The sequence below is a fragment of the Medicago truncatula genome, chromosome 8 (genome assembly GCF_003473485.1).
Source record: "Medicago truncatula cultivar Jemalong A17 chromosome 8, MtrunA17r5.0-ANR, whole genome shotgun sequence".
NCBI lineage: Eukaryota > Viridiplantae > Streptophyta > Magnoliopsida > Fabales > Fabaceae > Medicago > Medicago truncatula.
In genome coordinates this window covers 33,185,623-33,207,835 of record NC_053049.1, presented here as the reverse complement: position 1 = coordinate 33,207,835, position 22,213 = coordinate 33,185,623, and the positions used below count along the sequence as shown (strand labels likewise).

The window sequence follows — 22,213 nt, the reverse complement described above, 5'->3', positions numbered from 1 at the left end:
TGTCTACAAAGAATCAAAATAGAAAGAAAAAAGTTATACCTAAAATGAAATGGTCCTTATGCATAGATTTCTTGGTTCCATAAAACGGATCGAACCATTTCTTTGGACTCTTCAAATTTGAGAAATGTTGGTTGATTGTGTGTTTCCTTATTGGTCTATGATTCAGAATATCATTTTCTATTTGATGCCTTGAGTTACATATTCCAAGTTTGCCATTGACACAGAAGTGAAATGAAATCTAAAAATAATGAAGTCTCAAGACATAACTAAGCCATTAATAAATACTAATGTTTTTTTTTCTTTCTTCAAGGAGGAAGAGGTACCTGATGATCCAGAGGAGATAAGGGGTAACAGTGAATCAATTGCGATGCTGAAAAGGGTAGCTAAGACCGTATCAAGCCATCTCGGGGAAGGAGTGAAGGTGGAGCAAGCGTGCTTTTTGCCGTGCACAGATGATGGCGTGCCGATTATAGGAGAGATTCCTGGGGTGAAAGGCTGTTATGTAGCGACGGGACATAGTTGCTGGGGTATTCTCAATGGTCCTGCCACTTGATGGTCATTCCACCATTGTTGATCTTAAACGGTTTAGTCACTCTTGGTACATGGTGTGGTAGGACTCTTTTCAAGTGTTGCTTATTTGTAACTTTTTATGATGTATATATAATATAACTGTTGGATTAGCAAAACTAGTATAGCAACTACATTGCCAAGAATATTTTTATAATTTAATGAATAGTGAGTGCCTGTAAAAAGTTTGAGAAGTACAGTTCATAGCGCCTTTTCCATTGTTGACTCAACAATATCGACCACAATCATAATTCTAACCTCTTTAGCGTATTGAGTATATTATTTTACCTCCCTAAGTATACAGTCAACTATTCTCGCCTCTTGAGATTACAATATAGAAGAATAAGGCAAATGTGTTCTTAAAAATAGAATAACGAACAATTTGTGTGCATGTGAAATTGTGAATACAATGCAAACTATCTCATGCTAATCCAAATCACTAAGTGAGGAGTTAGATGTACGAGAGACGCCTCTCGTCCTATTACAAAAGGTATGAGTTTTACACATAGGCAGAACGTCGAAAACATATTCAACTGAAAATCATAGATCAAAATAAATAAAATTGTCCACTCCTGAGACTTGCTCACAATTCTCAATTCAAAGTGCAAGGAATTGCATCCCATTGCACTAAACCAGTGTACATTTGTCGGTTAACAATAAACATATCATGGCATTATCTGACATCTCAACCCCTGCAGATCGGGTATCCCACTGAGCAAACCCAGGCTCCTCCCACAGTTGAAATTGTAGACTCTTCAGTGCAACTGTCTCAAAGCACTTCATCATCTTCGGCGACTAGTTCCTCCTCTATGTCTAGTGACGTAGCAATGAATATACAGAAAAATAGAAAAGAAGATATGATAAACGCTATCTTGTTACAAGGAATCAAAAGCAGACCATGTACTCAGCTTTTCCATGTAAAATATTTTGTACCCCGCACAGGAGTACGGTGAAGTGATTACAAAACTAGGGGCAAAAATAAACGATCAAGAAATTGACAATGTACAAGATTTATTCATTACCTACAGACTCCTCCACCCTAAAATTTGTGGAGCCTGCGGTTTTGAAATGAGGTTTGGAAGGGAAAACAAAAACTGAGTTTGAAGAGTTTGAAGGCTGATATGATGCTGAGTATCTTGCAGATGTCATTGAAAATCTAGGTAACTGTTGCATGCCTGAGGCAAGTGGGACAAGTTTATAACTGACAATGTGTTCAGATTTTGGAAGAACGTAAACAGTGTCATTATGATACCCGCATAACACAAAACTTTGTGCATCTGCCAATGAGTATTTGATTTCTTGCAGCAATTGCGTCTGGTTCAAAATTCTGATACAGTATGTGAAGGGATCTCCCAAGATTGCATAAGGGGGACATTCCATACTCACAATCAATGGCGGTAACTCCACATTCTTATCCGGCAGTTTTTGTTTAGTCACAACCCAAGAAGACAATGTTGTGGTAGAGGCAGATTTCTCATGAACCCCCATGTCCCTCCTCCATCTCAAACACACAGTTCCTAGTCTGAGCTTTGAAATGTTCACATTGGAACTGAGTGAAAATACTTTCTTGAACTCTTCCCCTGGAACTAGAAGTGTGGGTTTTGAAAGCTCTTCACTTCCATGTTGTATGGAACACGTCCTTTCAACACCATCCTCTTCCTCTACAGAAAGGGACTTCAACCTTAGTGGAACCTCAGTGCAGTTCTTCGCACTAACAATGAGCACAGTTTTTTGGTTCGAGGGCAGTGATTCTGGCTGATCAGACTCTGAGGCTTGCTTGTTCTGTTCAGAGTCCGAGACCTGCTTGTTCTTAGTGAGTAACAATGGGTCTCGTCTGAATGGCATCAAGTAATGGTGGTTAATAACAATAGCAGTGGTCCCTTCAATTTGCAAGTTCTTATGGACATGGACCATCTGTGCATTTGATTCACCACTATTTGGAGTATAACCCAAAGATACATAAAGCATGATGGGTTTAGGTCGGTGCCACTTAATTTCTAATCTGCATGACCAAGAATCCCCATTTTTAATAAAGGGAACAGAAATTAATCCAAATGACTGTTGTATTTTCTTTATATTATCTGAATCTAATTGAGAATCATCTTCTCCTTCTGGTCCAGATATACCAAGCAGCTGAACATGATGGCTGTCCATAGAATATGGCTCGGAGTCTCTTGGACTAAACAAGCCACCTCCCTTCACATCCACAAGATTGATCTTCAATTCACCGGAGTAGACATCATGGCCTTTGGAGACCAATGTTACAGGTACCAGGAAAACCTCTCCCACTAGCGCAGGACCTGAGGCACCAAGACACAGATCTACCTGTGGATCTGGTTCTTCCACTTGGGTAGACTTCTGGCCAGAGAACACAAGCACTGCATCTTTTATGGGAACAGTTTGTATACAATCCTCCAATGTCCAGAGAGGTAAGCTATCCAGTGAAGCAGGACTTTCAGCTCTGCAGCAGATTGTGAAGTGTGGTCCAATTTTCGCAATAACAGACAGGCATTCAAGTTTTCCACTTTGATCTGAAAAATGATAGTGACTCAAATTACAATCAAAATAAAATGCATAAAGTGAACGCAATACTTCTAATAGCAATAGATGTGCATGTGTCGATGTGGACACTAAGTTAGGTTAGATCATACTTTTGAACCACGACAATAATAGACAGAACATGCTGAGAGAGAAGTCTAATAAATAAATCCATACAAATTTTGAGAGAAATACAACAAAATTGCACGAACAGCAGAATTTAAAGAATAGAAGATCGGGATGGGGAGCATCAGATGAATAGAAACTTCAAATGTACGTGCCTAGTTTAATTGCTTATAGAAACATTTAAAGATGTACTGGATAAACCTGTCAAGGGTATCTGACTTACCAGATTGGATATTATACGTCAACCGTAGCCATTTATTAGATACAAGCAAAAGAGACGGTGCTCTTTCTGTTCTCTGCTGTTGAGTATCACTGCCTTCTACAGATTGATGATTTTGGGCATTTGTTATGAAGAAATTACAAGAAGATCGGTTGAACTGGATTTCTAATTGATCGATCTCAACAGTAAGTGGTAAGTGTGAAAGAAGTGATATTGTTATCAAAGTTGAGGCTCCAGGCTTGATTGTCTGTTCATGGAAAGCAACAGACACAAACATGACTAACCTAAGCGGACTGACAAGATCAACCTCAAGCTGAACTGATTCATCAGCAGTAATCTTGAGATTACTAGAGTCTTCACTCTTTGAAGACACTGAAGCGTCACCAACAAGCTCAAAAACCTCCTTGTGTAAAACTTCTCTTTGCCGTAGATTTGCCGGACCAGCTGGACCAGTGTCTCTCTGGACACCGGTATCGAATGATATTGGGAGTGCGGCCATTTCAAGGGAATACTCCACAAAATCTTTAATAGTACCATTTTTCCGTGAGCACTCTCGCAAGTAACCCAGGACCTCCCACAATAAAGTTACCCATCCCTCTTTTCTGTATAGACTAGCAATACTATCAAAAAGCTGCATTGCGTTGACAATATCACCTTCAGCAAAATATTCTTTGGCCATCTGGAACCCACAAAAGGAACTCATCCTCTGAATTTTCATACCACTGTAAGATTCATAAGCTTTTTTTAGAAGAGCAATAATTTCAAGAGAATCTCGGAACCTTTTTCCTTCAGAAACAGTATAATGGGTGTACTCTTCATCAGTGAGACTGCATATCCAAATGAAAAACAATGATTTAAAATTTAAAATATAATACATGACAATATCAGCTTTATTACTATTCAATTATGACTTACGGTAGCATATCAACATTATCCCCTTCCTCAAGTAACCGAGCAAACTGACCGATATACGCAGAAGGAACAACTGAATCAGCACCGCTATTAACCTCATTGGGAGTTTCTGACATTGAGATTGCAAGCTCCAGTGCTGACCTCTTTTCACTCATGTAGTGAGCTGCTAACTGTTTCAGAGAATAAATCAAGAACACCCATTGAAAGTTAGAACACATGAACTAATAGACAAAACAACTTTGTACACACAAACATGTAAAGATAACAAATTATTAGGTTCTCATAGAAACAACATGCATGTTGCAAACAGAAATGTGACTACAAGTGTTATGCCAAGGCAGAACGACCCACATACAGGCAAAGTAATCAAAATAGGACCACACATTGAACCGGTGTAGGTCCGATTCAAGGTTCAAAGGTCTAACCGGGGTCAGACCAGTAATAGTGTGTCACACACACACACATGCATATTTGTATATAGGCACCATATCTAGTGTGAATGGATTATTAATGTGAGAGTGACAGGAACAATTTCAACCCATGGATTAAAATAGAAGGCTTAGATTAAACAATCAATTTTATGAATCATGTGCATGTCTAACTAGTCAAATTCCCACTACTCCTGTGCATCATTTGCATCCTCTTGTTTCTCACAAGAATTCCAGGATTGGCAAACACATTGATCCTCCAGCATCATCTACGGCCAACATATTACTCTCTCACGCACAAAACCAAAGTAAAGCTAACTATTTCATCTTTTTCCTAAAATAAAACTTCGAACACAAAGGAATTTTATATTTTTGAATGATGGAAGCTGGCTAAAGTAATATTGCAGATTAAAAAACTATCACATTTGGTCCCTCCAATAATAGATACAAACTGATCAATCATATTTGACAGCACCTATTCCACGAAAACGACATTAACTAAACCTCCAATAAGGTGTACAGTCAGGCACTAGCAACTAAAAAAGCAATCAAAAAATGGAATTGGATATATAGAGGATTTATTTTGTTCAGGTACAAAGAAAAAATACAGAGAAAGATAAAGTGCTGCAAAATCAGGGACATAAAATAATGGATTGGGCTATTTTTAAAATTTGGGTCGGCACTGGTTAGTGGTTATACTGCAGGTTGGGAGAGTATCATATTTGTTTTTTGACAAAATCATATTTTCCAACTTCCTTCAATATAAATGTCTTCAAGACTGAAAATCAGATCTTCAATTTTTGTGTGAAGAAAAGAAAACCAATGAAATCGAATGAAAAACCATTCGTTTAAGGTCATGTTGAATTCACCAAGAAATCCAAAATATGAGAGGTGAAAGGGGTTTGACGGAGGGGGCTTCACAAATAGACTATGCCTTTGGTTTGTACGTGTGAGAGGGGTTACACAATGGCAATGTTCATATTTCATGCCGGTGGGTACTTGATAGATGCTGGAAAAATGATGTTGGCAGAAGGTTGAAGATGGACAATCAACAATAACAGCTTAACAGATCACAAATGAAACCAGGGAGGGTGAGAGATGCATGTGATTCACTCAAAGTGAGGTTTTAATCTTAGCCATATATACACACGCACACATGCAACAGAACAGCAACAACAACAACTAAGTCTTAACCCGCTTAGTGGGGTCAGCTACATGGATCAAATGACATCATAATGTTCAATTATATATCATATTTCTATCCAACTCATTAATCTAGATCTTTTTTTAAATCTTAATAGTTTCTCTTACGGTTTTTCAAGGTCTTCCTCTGATTCTAGTGATTTGACTACCCTATATTTGATCTACTTTGCTTACTATAGAATCTACAGGTCTTCTCTCTACATGCCCAAACCACCTAAGCCTTGATTCCACCATCTTTTCTACTACTGGTGCGACCACAACTCTCTGTAATGTTGTCATTTCTAATCCTATCATGTCTAATCTAACCACACATCCAACGAAACATCCTCATATCTGCTACGCCTAATTTATTATCATGTTGGTGCCTTATAGCACAACATTGTGTCATACAACAGCAACAGTCTTACAGTTTTCGTATCACATAAAACATGTTAATACCTCCTCCATTTCAACCACCTAGCTTGAATTCGATGGTTTACATCTTCTATTTCTCTGTTTTTTGTATGGACCCAACATATGGGTGAGGATGGGAACCAACAAGTAGTTACGGTGGTCAACCGTGTCGCTCACAATAGGGTGTAACTACTGAATTTATGGGTTCAAGCTTCTAATATTTGGGTCTGGTGGCAATGGCATATGGTTTTTAATCTTCATGGTGGGGCTTTTGTTTGGAGATGGGCATGAGTGATAGCTAGATATGCAATATTTAGCTTGCTTACAGGCATACATCAGAGTCTCATGAGAAGATATAGAGGAAACTAGTTTTAAAGATTAATCAGTGCACGGATAGACTTGCCAGATGAAAATTTAACAGTGGGCAATATAAATAAATTTTGACAGATAAACAAGGGGGAAAAAGACTACGTTACTAGCAAAGACGGACCAAAAAGAACTTGGAATAGATTGTAGAATAAGGATAGGAGAGAACAGTAAAATAAGAAATTAAATGAACATAAATGTGAGGGGGAAACGACAATTTCCTTCTCTTGTATTGATGTTTAAAATGAACAAGGGCCAGCAAATAGAGATTTTTTAAAAGACTAATTATAATGGATTCTCATTAGTTTATCTTTGTACTAATAGGCCAATATTGAAATAGTATATTAAAAATGAAACTTAGAAATATTAAAAACGATAATAGGTGCTTAGTCAATTTCTCCTCCAACGTCCCCAAAATTGGGGGCGCTCTAAAAAGTGATTCCTCATGATTTGGAGGGTTAGATATGATCCTTTATTTCCCTTCCCCATATTTTGGGAGGGTTTCATTATAATATTTCCTTCCATTTTGAATAAAGGCTGGCGTTGAAAGACCAAAGACATAAGTAAAAATAATTCAACTCGGTTCAATATTCACACAAGAATTATCAAATATTATGACGAATATAACATTACATTTTATTAGGTAATTTTCTTAATCAAAATATTAGTTTGGGCTTTTAGTAGATTATAATAAACCAATGATGATTAAAACAAAATCATGAAAAGATGCCATCAAAGGCATTTAACACTACTTCTACTTTGCTTGCAAATAAAAGGTCGCACAGTCACAATTTCCATTTTGAAAACCGCTAAAGAATCAACCATATCAAAACTGGCAATATAGTAATTAGTATCACTATTCCAATGGAGCCACCATGCAAGAATTCTACTAATGGACTTTATTACAAAAAAAGTCTAGAATATAACAGAAATCTCGATGCTCATGAGCTATATTATAAAAACTAATAAAAATGGTCTACCCGTTTGCGTTTCTAAACATGTAATGTATGGCAAGCTAAAGAGTTAAAGAGGGGAGCTAACCTGATAGTAATAAGCAGGATAATATTCCCACTCTGACAGTGGTTTGGATGAAGAGCCTAAAATAACAGGTGGAAAGTTTTGAGTGATTTTTGAACTCGTCTCCAACAGTTCACCAAATACCAAATATTGTCTACTCATCCACTCCCAGTGAACAAATATTGCGTCTGGAGCACCAACTAGCCTTTTATATGTATTCTTGTGCTGGCGGAACCATGTCACTGCTTCTGTAACCTTCCCACTATGCAGTAACAATGTTGATATCTTGAAATGCAATTGTTCAGAAACAGATTTTATCTCAACTAAGCGTTGTACAGCTGGTAACCTTGTTGTCACTCCAACAATCTGTAGTGTAGTGGAAACAGAAAATGGATGTGGCAAAAATTTAGCGTTTTGGAGACAGAACTAATAACCACAGGCATTGAAATGTTCATGCAACTTCATTAATAGCATTCTCAATCTAGGCATAGAAATATCATCAGTGGTAAAACAAAATCAGATAACTAAACCACAAAAATAATTCAAACCTACACGCACCTCTCGCAGTGTATGATAGGCCTCCTCATAAAATTTCATTGCTTCTGTCCAGTCACTTCGAAATTCTGCATATACAGCAACCTAGCAATTCATGGCATCTAGATAAATAATGCAAACTTTTATCTTTGTTAAAAATATATAGAATGCACACTTGAAAAAGGTTCATTTATAAGAAATAATTGTAGAATGGAAAAATAAAGTCAAAAAGCACAAACCAAAATATACCACAATAAATACCATTTCAGTCCCTACTCCTTCTCAAGGGTCCTTTTTCACTTTTGATTGCAAAAGTGTCACCTCATTTCTATTCTGTTTCATGATTTTAAGTGTCAACATATTTGAAAACAAGGACAAAGTAAACAATGCGACGGTTTTGAAAAACAAGACATAAAATCAAGAAATGTTATCCAAAACCATACATGCCCTAAGTTTTTCATTTTTTATACTACTACTGCTGCTGCTAAAATTGACTAAGTTTCCATAACTAACAAGACCAGAGAAAAAATCAGAAACTGAATAAACTAAACAGGATCTAAGCTGATAGGCATATTACGAAACATTGCTACATATACAACACTAGTAATAATTTGAAAAAATGCACGTGATAGTAGTCATTGTTTAATGTTGTGTCGCGTGTTGGACGTAACTTCAATATAAAGTGTCGGTGCTATAGAACATATTAGTAGCGCAACCTAATTACCAAAAAAAGCAACGACAAAAAGAATGACTCATACTTTGAAGCAGTAGCGAACAATCAACTCAACAGAGCTAACATTCTTCTTCTCTATCCTCTGTTTAACCCTCCTTCCTTCTTCTCTATAATACACACCCGATAATTCTGAAAATATATTCGCCAACCTGCACCAAAATCAATAACATTCCCATTCATAAACTTGAAAAAGAAAAAAGAAAAAAAACACACATCAATAAAACTCTCCAATAAAAATCACCTACCTATTGAGAGACAATTGAAACTCTGAATCATCATTAGGGTTCAATATAACAACATATTTTGCTTCTAATTCCGCTCGCTTCCGTAACGCAATTATTCTATCTTCGCTAACCTCATCTACAATCAAACAATAAAAACCACACACTACATAAATTAATAAAAAAAAAATATTGAAAATTAGCTATGAAGCACACACGGACGCCCGACACGACACAGACATTGGGACAAGCTTCGATCACATGTGTCTGTGTCAGGCATTGGGACAAGCTTCGATCACATGTGTCTGTGTCAGGCATTGGGACATGCTTCAATCAAGAAAATCACTGTCGATGCTTCATTTAAAATTAGCAATGAAGCACACACAGACACATACACGTCAATACCGGTAATTTTTCAGAAAATGACATTTCAATGCAATCACATGTGCCATTGTTGTGTCATCGGTGTCGGTGTCAGATACCAAGACACCTTCGATCACAAGTATAAGTGCTACATGGAAAATTAGTAAAGATTAATAAAATAAAATATACGAACCATTTGCATTGGTGTGAACAAGTACAACAACTAATTTAATATTCCTTGCACGAACAACACTTCTGCAAAAACAAAACAAAAAATTAATAAAATGATAAAAAAAATATATATATATATGAAAAAATTGAAAATGAAGAGAATGTTAATACTTGATGGAATCAAGATCAGAGCAAACTTGAAGCCACTGAGAAGGATCACCAAAAACACGATCCGTTGCAAAAAGCGAAGCAACAACGGAAGGAATCTTAGTACGGTGTTTAAGAAGCCAATCACGTTTCAAAATACCGTTAACGATGGAGGGAGGTTGAGAAGTATTTCCGATTGAATCAGGATCTGGTTTCTTCTTATTGAAGAGATTGATTTTGGATAAATCTGGAAGTGCTAACGTGTTGATTGGTGGTTGTTGTGATAATAGATAGGTTGAGATTAAGGGATGAAGATCGGGGCAACCTACCAGGGAGGTTAGGGTTATTGGTGGTGTTCGTAATTCTTCTGGATATTCTTCCATTGATGATTGTTTGAGATTGGATCTGGATTTGGTTGATGAAATGCAGTTGCTGCTGCTGCTGCTGGAACAATATAGCTTGTTTAACACTTGTTCTCGATAGTCATTTGGGTTTAAGTGACTAATCCAATTAGATCGAGATATATGTAAAATTTAGTAAAAAAATTGTTTTTCATAATCATTTGAATTTAAATATTTGATCGAAAATAATATAATTTTGAATTAATTTGTCAAAAAAAATATAATTTTGAATTAAATATGTGTTTAGTTTTTATAAAACTACAACCTTTTAAATTTAGTCCTTACAATCCTTAGAAAAAAGTAGTCCCTACAAATATTCATTTTGGAGGATTGACAAATAATCATGTTATGTAAACAGATTTTTAACAGCGACTATTTTTACAAACTACAATATTATTGAGGACTAAAATTAACATTAAAGTTTTATAGGTACTAAATTTGAAAACTCATACTAAAAATTTATTTAACACTATAAATTTAATATTTATCGGCTTAAATGCCTTTTTTGTCCTCCAATTAAAAAAAATTAAAGTTTAGTTTTGTTATTTGAAAAATTGGTTTTTTTTTTCCTTATATTTAAGTTTTCTTCGAATTTTGATCAACATCTCATTTTTGTCATGTTTATGAGGTGACAAAATTCTAGTTTTTATATATTAATAGAAGCATTAAAAGAGTATTTAAGCCATATTTATTTTATGATGATGAGGTCGCTATGGAGATTGTGGGGATTGAGGCAAGGAGATAAAACTCCTTGAAACAGAGAATGCAAAGTCTGACATAAAATATTCACTTGAATATGTGGTATAAAAAATAATCGTGTTTCAGTCACTTTAATGCGTCAAAGTCATATGACTTATATAATATTCATTTTGACGCACTAAAGTCACTAAAACGCGATCGATAAAAAATAGGTTCAATGACTATTATCGGTGGGAAGAATTATTTAACTAAAACACAATCTTTACTCTTTTTTATTATTATGCTTCTTAAGTTTTTACTGCTGCCTCTGATATCAATAGTACTAGTGCTTATTTTTCCTTCAATTTCTCTTTGTACTATTTCTGCTTAGAACAATATACTAGATTCTAAACCGTTTCTTATTTGATTTGTGTGAAATTCGTACTACAACGGCTCATACCCTTACATTGTTACTTTTATTTGCACCATCCCAACTCTACTTAAAGAGCTCTCTCCATGATGTTGGGTACTCAATTCAAGAGCCTCTGAATCACGCTGAAAATTTCATGCCTGAACATGCACAAATAATCAAGCAATTTTGTACAAGAGTCATCTACCTATTCAAAAGTTACATCACATTAATGGACCATGTAAATGAATGAATATAGTTTTTATTTTTCTCTTAGAGCTCAGAAAATCAAGAATCCTTGCTGCGTATTTCTCTTGATCGCCATCATTTGAGCTTAGAATTTTTTTAAACAATACAGTACAGCGAAAATAACAACCTGCATCAAATGAAAAATATCGTATTTAGTATTGACACTCTTTCGCTTAGCTCGTTGAGGATGAACAACACCAAAGTTCATTAATCTGCATTAATGAACTAGAACTAGGGTTTAGACCACTTGGTCATGGAGGCTGTGATATAATTCAATGAACCAGCTCCGCTGAAAGGTTAAGGCGCATGAGTGATTATATATCACATGTCTAACAACCACCGAGGAAGATAATCAAAATTATACATTTTAAGACATTGAAAGGTTACTGCATATCAGTTCTTATAAAATGCAGGCAATAAATTGAAAAGGAACTATGCCAACCTATAAATAGTATTTTTGAAAATAACAATGTTTCCGAAAATGAATATTCACAACTTACCTATAATCTGACCACTATGCCACAATATTAAAACAGAATTGGAGAAAATCACCTGCCAATCTAAACAGAATTGCGTTTAACGGTCCACATTAGCCAATGAGGCTGCTTTGATTTTCACTATAGAAAGTGTCTTACAAGGTAGTATACTGTATAACATGTCCTTTCTACTCTTAAAATGTGGACTGAATATCTCATCACTTTTAAACAAGTTGCAGACACACCAAGTCCATGCATGCATCAGTCTTAATCTATGGAACATATGTCAATTATGATTTATGAGATTGATTCTTATTCATTAGCCAAAAACATGCTTGCTTTGTCCCAACATGCCTTTGTTTTAGGTACACTCCAAACGGAAGAATTACCATTTGGCTAGAATATTGTTCTAGTTTAATACCAATCTCCTTAATCAACCCAGTAGTTCAATTAGAACAGACTAAGTCATCATCTTGTTTTCTAAAGAATATATTGCCCTTCTTCTTCTTTCTCCAACATGATGATGAATTCAATACAAAGGTCCAACATCGAAGAGTCTAACCCGATTTCTTCACACTAAGCTCACCCAAAATTAATTTGCAAACACAAGTAAATCGCTTAACAGATTTAACAGGAAATTTGGAGAGAATATAAAAAAGCAACGTTCATCGGAACATAGTTACCACTACTACTAACCTTCTTGAAGGAGCTAAGGTGGTATTTTTTTTATTGGAATAACATCCTAGTTTATAGGAAAAGATTTGGTCTTTAGGAAATTAATTTGTATTTGTTTTTAATTTGTTTCCTGTTACTACTCACCACTAGCTTTTATTTTAGCTAACTGGGTTGCATTCTGTTATTGTTTTTCATCGTGTGTTGAATGGTTATTTAAGCCAACGTTGCAATTAATAAAAACTGAGTAATTTAGTCTAATTGTTGTGTTCTTTGCTTTGAGTTTCCAAACATTTTTATAAAGGTTCTCAACAATTTGGAATTAGATTCCCCATTGGTCCTGATATATCAAAGCAGCAGCCTTTGACATTCTTGCAGCAGCATAGAAAATGACTACAGAAGGGAGTTTTGTACAACCAGCAATTCCACATTTTGATGCTCACTATGAAATTGGAGCATCCTAATGGAAAGTTTCCTCAAATCTAAGGAATATTGGGAGTTGATGGAACCTGACTATGTTCAGTCAGAAAGCGGAGCGATACATAATGTATGCAAGGTCCGAGGTTCAAATCCTAGCCACCACAAAAAAAAAAAAAAAAAAAAAAAAAGCGGAGCGATACAAACATATGCACAGCAAAAAAAGAATGAACAAATGAAGCTGAAGGATCTCAAAACAAAAAGCTACCTCTTTCAAGAGATTGATTGAACCGTGCTTGATAGCATCCTTAAGAAGGATACTTCTAAGAAAATATGGAATTCTATGAAGAAAAAGTTTGAAGGAAATGCAATGGTGAAAAGGTCTCATCTTCAAGCTCTCTGCACAGATTTTGAAACTCTTGAAATGAGGTATGGTGAAGGAGTAACATAATACTTCTCTCGGGTTATGACAGTCGCCGACAAAATGCGAATTTATGGAGATGAGATGTCGGACGTTAAAGTGGTGGAAAAGATTGTACGCTCTTTAATCGAGAAGTTTATCTATATTGTATGTTATATTGAAGAGTCAAAGGACATTGAAGCTCTTTCTATTGATGAGTTGCAAAGCTCATTAGGCTGATGGAGGGATAGGTCAATCCTTTTCACTTTTGTACCTTTTTTTCCAAGGAACTTTTTCCCCTTTCGTTGATTTGCATGAAAAATAATTACCACTAACTTTTCATTTTCTTTTTAATTTCCTTTGCTTATGGTTCGTAAGTTTGTCAATAATGGAGTGAGTGGTCGTAGATATGCTGGAGCCAGTTAAGGAATTAGAACTTTAGAATTTCTAGCTTGTATAATTTTGCATCAATTAATTGAATGTGAATAAAATCTGTACAAGCTTGCTTGAGATTTAAGAGAGAGAAAAACAAAATTTTGAAAAACAACTTGGGCGACATTGAGTTTTTGCGACATTGATGACTTTAGTGTATTTTAATTAGAGAGAATGATCAATGAATCATTAAAATAAATATTTTTCATGAGATAATGATTGGTTAGACGAGAGATAGAGACTATGTCCCCAATGTCACTAAAACTCAATGTAATCTAAATGCACCCCAAAATTTCATTGCAGAATCCTTTATCTGGAAGCACATTCATTTTTATTTTTTGACAAACTGAAAGCATATTCATGTCGATTAGAACATACATGCCTTAATGAACAATATTGTGCCGAAATATCGTCATATCCAATATATAGGATTTTAATCATGAAATAAGATAAGCTTAAAGTGTTTAACCATGTACTAGTAATAGAATAAGCTATTTGTGAATAATGGCATATAATGTATCTACAGTGTCAACTGTCAACAATTATCCCATTAAAATTAAACTAAATACTCCATGTTTTTAAGAGATGTCGAAAAGAACATGAGCAAACCATAATTAAACAACCAACCAATTTTCTTCTACTGAAGCAGAGAATAGAAAAGACTGATATCTTCTAAGCGTAATCTTGAAAATGAATAAAAGCTGGGAATGAATTCATTGCCACCAAGAAACAGGTCCCAAACCTTCATGATATAATGATCCCTGTAAAATAGACATGAATCAATCCTCCATCACTGTGCAATGCTTGTTAATATTTTAAAAATGCTTGTTTATAGGATTTCAATACTCCATCACCAAACAAAAGATATTGATATGGCAAGTAATTCATACACGATTTCTTGAATTGGTTTTTTTATGATGCAATCAATGAGATTTCGGTTCATAATCAACATATAAGATTATAATTATGACTGCTTTAAAATATGAGAGACATAAAAACATAGGAGAAGAGGAAACGATGTGAAAAGAATTAATATTGATATCAGGGTTTTGATCATCCACCAGGAAAAGAGAGTGTATATAAAAATAAGGATAGAGGGATTGATTAGTGGGGAATAAAAGAGAGATGGAAGATAACAACAAGTCAACAATTTATCATCAATTTTTAATTGATGAACAAAACAAATGGCAAACATAACATCTGAATCAAATTATTAAGATCACAAATGAAATAAACCATCCTAAATATAACATCAAAAGAAAAATGTTATAAGCTTTGATTGAACCAAAATTATAATTATAGTAAATTCACGATCGGAAAACCATAATAATTAATTATTAATTAATAGTAAAATAAACAGTATAAACTCCTAGCATCCGATTTCAAAATGATTACAATTTACAAATTCCCCTATAGTATTTACTTGAACAACATAGACATTCATGAACATAGATACGTTCAGTATGTACAGTTCAAAAAGCCATATATATTATGGGGTTTTAAATAATCACAGAAATGCATGAATCAATGTAATGAAGAAAGTAGATGACAAAAATGGGGAACAAGATATACTTACATTGACCACCATTGGGGCAAATGGCTTTGATTCTTTTGCTTGCTCAACTGGAATCGTTGGGTAACTCACACTTAGAACTTGGAATCTGATCTGCAATGTTGTTAACCAAATTTTAGTTTCATCTTCGTTGTCCAAGCATACAATTGAGATAAAAGGAAAAGGAGTCTAACCACCTCATTAGAAATCTCAATATTAAACTCATCAGTTTCTTCACCATACTCCCAAGTCCATTTCCTTGTGTTGCTGTAATTTCACCAACATACAATCATGATGTTTTAGCATACATGATGAGAGGGAATTTGTATGAAGAAAAAAAAAAATTTATGTGGATATGCTTGTGTATTATGTTCGTAGTTCACCCAAAAGTAAAATTGGATAGAAGCAGTGTCACCTACTTTTTTGATATATAGTAGCTTGGGTAGGGCATGTGATGAGTAGGAATATAAATGTCTTCAAAGAATCCAAGGGATACTGCCAATCACAAATTCATAGTTACTAAGCAGGGAATATCTTAAAATACATCAAAATTAGATAACCAGTGATATTTTTAGACGATGCAGATTTTGGATAGCACTGTGATATGATGCATATAGTAGGTTATTGTCACTGTCTGAACACGAATACAAAATACAAAAATTAGATTGATGACAATTCAACGTGCAGGGTCACACACTCACATTCTTGTCTAGAAACTCTGGATAGGATATGAGTTTAAATGATTCAACATTGACTGATTTGACTCATTGAGTTTTGAATGAATCTATTACAATAAAAGTGGGATAAAAAGCAGTAGTATGGGGCAAGTACAAACCACAAATTTTATTCTTCTCATCAGAAACTAAATTAAAAACGGATACCTAACAAGTAGCATGAAAGAAAACTTATGCTTTGTTTCAACAAGATGGGCTCAATCAACTGATCGTGTAAAATATTGTACCTAACTTATATGTGGAGCAAAACTACATATGCCAAGAGATAATTACAATCAAGAAACCAGCTGAAAATTGAATACATACAGCGTACGCCATCAGCATCAAGTGACATAACTTTTGCAGAAATAATCTCCCCTGGGAATGGACGAAACATAATCAAATTAAATACCACCTGTCAGAAATTCCAGAATACAGTTATTGCATAGTCAAAAGCAATCACAGAACCCTCTGCCATCAAACTACAAAACATTGCCAAGTACATAAGAAAATTGTAATGATGAAAGACAAGAAAGAACAAAAATTTTGCAGGTATGAAAATTCCAGCAAATATCTCGTTAAAACTGTTGTGTAGCAACTAGCAAGTGTGAGTCAGAAGTCCCACATTGCTTAGAAAGTGGAGGTTGAGCAAAAATGAGAGGACCCATAAACCCAATGTCATAAGGTTTTGGGTTAAAGTGCGGTGTCCAACTCAATTGTATGGTTGCTCTAATCCCAATGTAGATGATCCCCAGAGCTCCCCACGTGACCCAACAATAACATAATAGTATGGTATCATGATTTCTGCCCGTATTCACTTGTATGGTTGAGCACTTCATAAGTAAGGAATGGATTTCAAGTGGGATACTTTTCTTCTAATGAAGTTTAAAGTAAAGCTAAATGTACTGGACTACCCAAAAGGTTGTCCTAGTCAATACTCACTTCGAACAAAGGCCCCGAAGCCAATTTGGGCCCATGACACATGTTTGGCCTGCTCCCCAACTGCCGAACAGGAGTCCAAAATTTAGGTCCAGTCCTGCAAGGCTCAAATGCTACATGCCTCTTGTCTGCTACTACCACCGAGCAAATATTCAAATTCCCTCAATACACAGCGTCTCCTCGCTTACATTCAAAGTACAATGCTCTCCGATTACAGACCCCACCGTCTGTAACCGTCAACCTAACGGCTATTTCGCCATCACTCTAAGGATTCTACATCCTAGCATATAAATGAGGACTTCTACAGTCCTCCAATCCAAGGTACAATTCTATTCACCCTAAACTCCCTCGTCTTGCTCTCATACTCACTTGAGCGTCAGAGTGCCTTTTGTAGGTACCCCCGCCATTTCAACACCACACTTCAGCTCACCGGATGCCGTTCTTCTGAACACTTCAGATCACTAAACAAATCAGTTAAGAGTATCAAAATAGTTCACTAGACCTAGATGCCAACAGTCATCCTCATATACCCATTATGTAGAACCCAAGTCCAATGATAGGACAAAAGGTACAAAACCAACCCATAAACTCATACCTGGTAAGTCGGAGCACCAGCACCGGGGAAGATAGACCCTCCCTCAATGGATGTGATATCATAAACAGATATGCAAAGTCCCAATTTTTGAATAACCTAGCATGATTACAGAAACACAAAACGAAGCCAGCCGAAATAAGTTAAATAAATTACATATAACGGGTCGTAAAGGAAATGAAAATGTTAGCAACAGAAAACCTTATCCAAGAAAAGCCTCTCAAGCTCTGACTGTATGGCTTCCCGAATGGGACGAGCAAGAAGATGAGGAGGCAAGGCAAATTTATGCTCAATCTTACTGAGATAGAACATTGGTCCTAAACCCTGTTAGAGTGCTAAGATCCAGAAGAAATAAAAGTATAAGAAAAAGTATTTCTGGCTTTGACCAATATAACTTCAATAACAAAGTGAGATACAAGTTCTTATGATTCAAATATAGTTGCCTTTACGTTGCACAAAGAAGTGTCTTTTAGCAGAATTAAAAGGGGGGAATGTATGAACTTAGACAGCATGACTTGAAGCAATAAAGATAAAGATAACCAATACAGGCATACAAGTTAAGGATAGACAATCTAACGATTAACTCTATTGATATCCACTATCTACCTCTTATACAAGTGAATCATATTTCAGAACTTATATCAAACACCATACAGACATGAAATAAGAAGGGCAAAATGTGTTAATATAGGTGCTATTGCAAATTAAACAAGCCAACATAAATCCCAACAAGAGACATAAATACTCAAAAAGTAGCAAAATACGTATGACTAAAGGGGTAAGCATACTTAATAGCAAGGTTTCAAAAAACGGACCGGTGCCGGGATTGAGGCCGTTACAAAACGGTATCAGCAGCCACCGTGACCGTTTTTGGACCTTTTCACGTCGAGAACAAAAATCACAGGAAAATCGACGGTACGGACTCAGTTACAGACTTGAAAATTCAGAAATTTGAACAGGAGAAGAAGGAATACAAGAATACAACAACAGGAGAAGAAGGAATCTGAATCTTATCTTTTTTACACAAATCAATTACTTACTTCTCTTCCTGCTTGCGATTCTGGTGTTGCCGTTTCTTGCTTCACTTGCCGCAAGTGAGCCTGTCGTTTTAAACTATTTTATGAAAAAATATAAAAATAAAAGTTCGCTAGAAGGAGGGGTCGAACCTCCGACCTTGTGGTTAACAGCCACACGCTCTAACCATCTGAGCTATTCCAGCTACTTGTTTAATGTATTCCGCTTTACGATTTTAAATTCAAAACTTAGTTAGGTACTTTGAGATATTAAATTCACATTACATTCTTAAATCAATAATTTATCGATCACTTTTATAAAATATAAAGTTATTTTTCTATTATTATATTTCAAAAAATATCATTTAATACTAAAAAAAATATTTTATTGTTTATAAGAACCATAATTTTTTTTACATTTTATCAAAAAAAAAAAATAATCAATATTTGCGGTGTTATGAATAATAATATTAGCATGATGTGGATGTCCATTGTTCCTAAGCTTTCTATATTCCCTAACTCCTATGAGTAAATGGCTTTAGTCATTACCATTTAAATTTAGTCTTATGACTCTTCATACACTTGTAACTTACAATATTTGTGTCTTACAATATTTGTCTCAACGCTCCCAATATTAATTCTAATTCACAAAAATCTAATTCACTCCCAACATTAATATTGATGATAAATAATTTCTCATGAATTTTTTGTTGGGGATTAAGTTGATTTTTTTTTTAAATCGACTTAAATGAAAAGTTAGTATTATAGGGACAAAAAAACATATTTAACCCTTAATTTTAGGGAAATCTTAATTTGTGCCTTTAAGGCATAAGTTAAGAAGCTGAAGATAGAATAATTTTTTGGAAATTGTGTATTCAACTTCACAAAAGTTTAAACATTTATACTTTCAATACATAATTAATTGTTTATTTCCTTTTATAGCTCCTTAACTTGTGTCCTTAGGGCTTAATGGCACATGTTAACAAGACCCTTCATTTTATGATGGGTCTCTATATTAATTCATTAGTATATAAGACTCTTTTGAAATAATTTTTTTTGTCACTTTTTATAAGACTCATTTGATATTTTCAAGTACAGTAATTAACTCTTTATCAATACACCCCTATTTATTTTATATTTTTTTCTTCAAAAAACATTAAATACTATGTTCAAAACACAATTTTCTTAAATCCCATTATTTTTTCAAAATGGCCCTATAATTAGGGACATATGTAGTATACAAGATACATCAATTACACAATGAATCTAAAAAATAATTTGTTTCTTATAATAAGGACCGAAGGGAGTATTAAACAATACAAGTATTTAAAAAAAAACAATAAAAGTTTGATTCATTAATACATTATATCATCATTAAATACTTGAAATTATATATGTGATATTAAAAATTAATACCGAAGATTTTAAATGTATAGTTTGTCGGATTGACTTATACCAAAGATTCTGATCGCCAAAATTTCAGTTCCTACTTCGTTATTAGTTCCATCAGGTAATATCCAACGGTCGAAATCGTTTTATTTGATACTGTTAATTGGTTGGGTTTGTTTTCATCGGAGGAACGTCCTTTCGAGTTGACTAGGTTTTAAAGAGATAGTTTTTTCGATTGACTTATTACGAAGATTATGATCGCCGAAATTCCAATTCCTACTTTGTTCTTAGTTCAATTAGGTCATATCCAACGATCACAATTGTTTTATTTGATATTGTTAGTCGGTTAGGTATGTTTTGGTCCTTGGAGGAACGTCCTTTTGTATTGACTTTGTTTCTGAAGGGATAATTTGTCGGATTTACTTATATCAAAGATTCTGATCAACAAAATTCCAGTTTCTACTCCGTTATTAGTTTAATTAGGTTATATTTAACGATCTGATTGATTATATTTCATATCGTTAGTCGATTGGGTCATTTTTTGTCATAGGAGGAATGTCCTTCCATGACTAAAGGGATGCTTTGTCAAATTGACTTATACAGAAGATTATGATCACCGAAATTTCAGTTCCTACTTCATCCTTATTCTAATTTGGTCATATCCAACAATCAGAATTGATATATTTGATATCGTTAGTCAGTTGAGTCCATTTTAGTCGTCGGAGGAACATCCTTCCATGTTGACTAAGTTTCTGCAAAGATAGTTTGTGGAATTGACTTATACCAAACATTCCAAACAGAAATTCCTGTATTTTAGTTTGAACTTTTTGACGTGGAAAAATCAACTAGTTTTTTAGTTATAAGTTCTCTTTACTTTTTTTGTTATAAAAAACATTGATTTTAATAAATAAATAAAAGTCCTGGCGTTAAATACCTTCATCTTTTTCTCTTTGCACCTTCATCTTCAACCTCTCAAAAATTTGAGTTTTAATAAAAAAATTATTATTATTATTCAACTACTTGAGTCAACCAACATTATATGTGATGAAGCTTTTCTTGCTTACACGAGTTTGTCATTGACAGATTGTAACAACTGCTGTTTTTTTTAGAAAATCATTGTAACAACTACTTGAATTTTTAAATCTAGATCTTGAAAAATAATGAATGTTTTTTCAAAAATTCATTCATCTCCACCAACATGTTATTTCTAAACATCCAGATCTGAAATCAATCACTACTCTATTTTCCAATGAATTTTAAATGTTTTTGTATATAACAATGAAGATGATACTCTAATCGTTATGGATTTCACAAATCTAAATTTTGGTGGATAGTTGTGGAGAAACAAATTGAAACAGTGATTTCTCTTTGTTTTTTTCTTCTTTTTTTAACTAGCTCTGGAAATGATGGTGCATAAAAGTTTTAACTAGCTCTGGAAATGATGGCTTTACTTAGAGAAAATGAGTTGGCCACCCATTTATTAGTTCACGCTTGGTGCAATGTCAAACCTCAATCCTTACTTTTATTTGCAGATTGTGTTTTTTTTTAGAGCTTTTAGATTGTATTTTTATTTATATTAAAATGAAATAAAATTAAACTATATAATAACATTATCTCTATAATTAAAGGATTTCATATGGTACGATTCAATCCCATGGATCTCTGCAAAATGAAAAAGGAGGAGAGCTTATTTTTACCAAAAATTGATGTCTTTACTTGAATTTATGCCGAACTCACAGATCCCTCTAATCCCCAAACCATGTTATTTTTTAAGCTTTAATCACCAATCTATTTTTCAAACCCCTAAAATAAGTGATTAATATCTCAAGATAAAGATCTCATGTTGTTCATAAGTGATGAAATAAGTAGATTTAGAACCAACACAAAAGAACAGTGAGATTCAAAAGTATGACTCAATCGTTTATAAATTTACTTCAGCAAT

General features: G+C 34.4%; 2 protein-coding genes and 1 non-coding gene across 8 annotated transcripts; all 3 read right to left on the bottom strand.

Moving 5' to 3' along the window:
• Nucleotides 1-958: 958 nt before the first annotated feature.
• LOC11443543 (trafficking protein particle complex subunit 11) lies at nucleotides 959-10,447 on the bottom strand. Of its 2 annotated transcripts, XM_003629016.4 has the most exons (9): nucleotides 9,964-10,447; nucleotides 9,815-9,876; nucleotides 9,283-9,397; nucleotides 9,063-9,186; nucleotides 8,329-8,409; nucleotides 7,795-8,136; nucleotides 4,367-4,533; nucleotides 3,455-4,278; nucleotides 959-3,098 (listed from the first exon to the last, which is right to left on the bottom strand). In XM_003629016.4, the coding sequence occupies exons 1-9, from the start codon at nucleotides 10,320-10,322 to the stop codon at nucleotides 1,579-1,581; spliced, it is 3,594 nt and encodes a 1,197-aa protein (XP_003629064.2). In that variant the 5' UTR covers nucleotides 10,323-10,447; the 3' UTR covers nucleotides 959-1,578. The 2 variants fall into 2 exon arrangements, with proteins under 2 accessions (XP_003629064.2, XP_024627681.1); XM_024771913.2 differs by lacking the exons at nucleotides 9,283-9,397; nucleotides 9,815-9,876; nucleotides 9,964-10,447 and having other exon boundaries at nucleotides 8,329-8,393.
• Nucleotides 10,448-14,536: 4,089 nt separating this feature from the next.
• LOC11417037 (DNA-directed RNA polymerase III subunit RPC8) lies at nucleotides 14,537-19,050 on the bottom strand. 5 transcript variants are annotated; one of them, XM_024771974.2, is made up of 8 exons: nucleotides 18,910-19,050; nucleotides 18,071-18,204; nucleotides 17,873-17,968; nucleotides 16,666-16,753; nucleotides 16,045-16,120; nucleotides 15,820-15,892; nucleotides 15,650-15,739; nucleotides 14,537-14,834 (listed from the first exon to the last, which is right to left on the bottom strand). In XM_024771974.2, the coding sequence occupies exons 2-8, from the start codon at nucleotides 18,179-18,181 to the stop codon at nucleotides 14,787-14,789; spliced, it is 582 nt and encodes a 193-aa protein (XP_024627742.1). In that variant the 5' UTR covers nucleotides 18,182-18,204; nucleotides 18,910-19,050; the 3' UTR covers nucleotides 14,537-14,786. The 5 variants fall into 5 exon arrangements, with proteins under 5 accessions (XP_024627742.1, XP_003629059.2, XP_024627743.1 ...); XM_003629011.4 differs by having other exon boundaries at nucleotides 15,823-15,892; XM_024771975.2 differs by lacking the exon at nucleotides 18,910-19,050 and adding an exon at nucleotides 18,658-18,840.
• On the bottom strand, nucleotides 19,015-19,088 carry TRNAN-GUU (transfer RNA asparagine (anticodon GUU)). The gene has a single exon. It is a non-coding gene; the product is annotated as a tRNA-Asn (tRNA).
• Nucleotides 19,089-22,213: the final 3,125 nt, after the last annotated feature.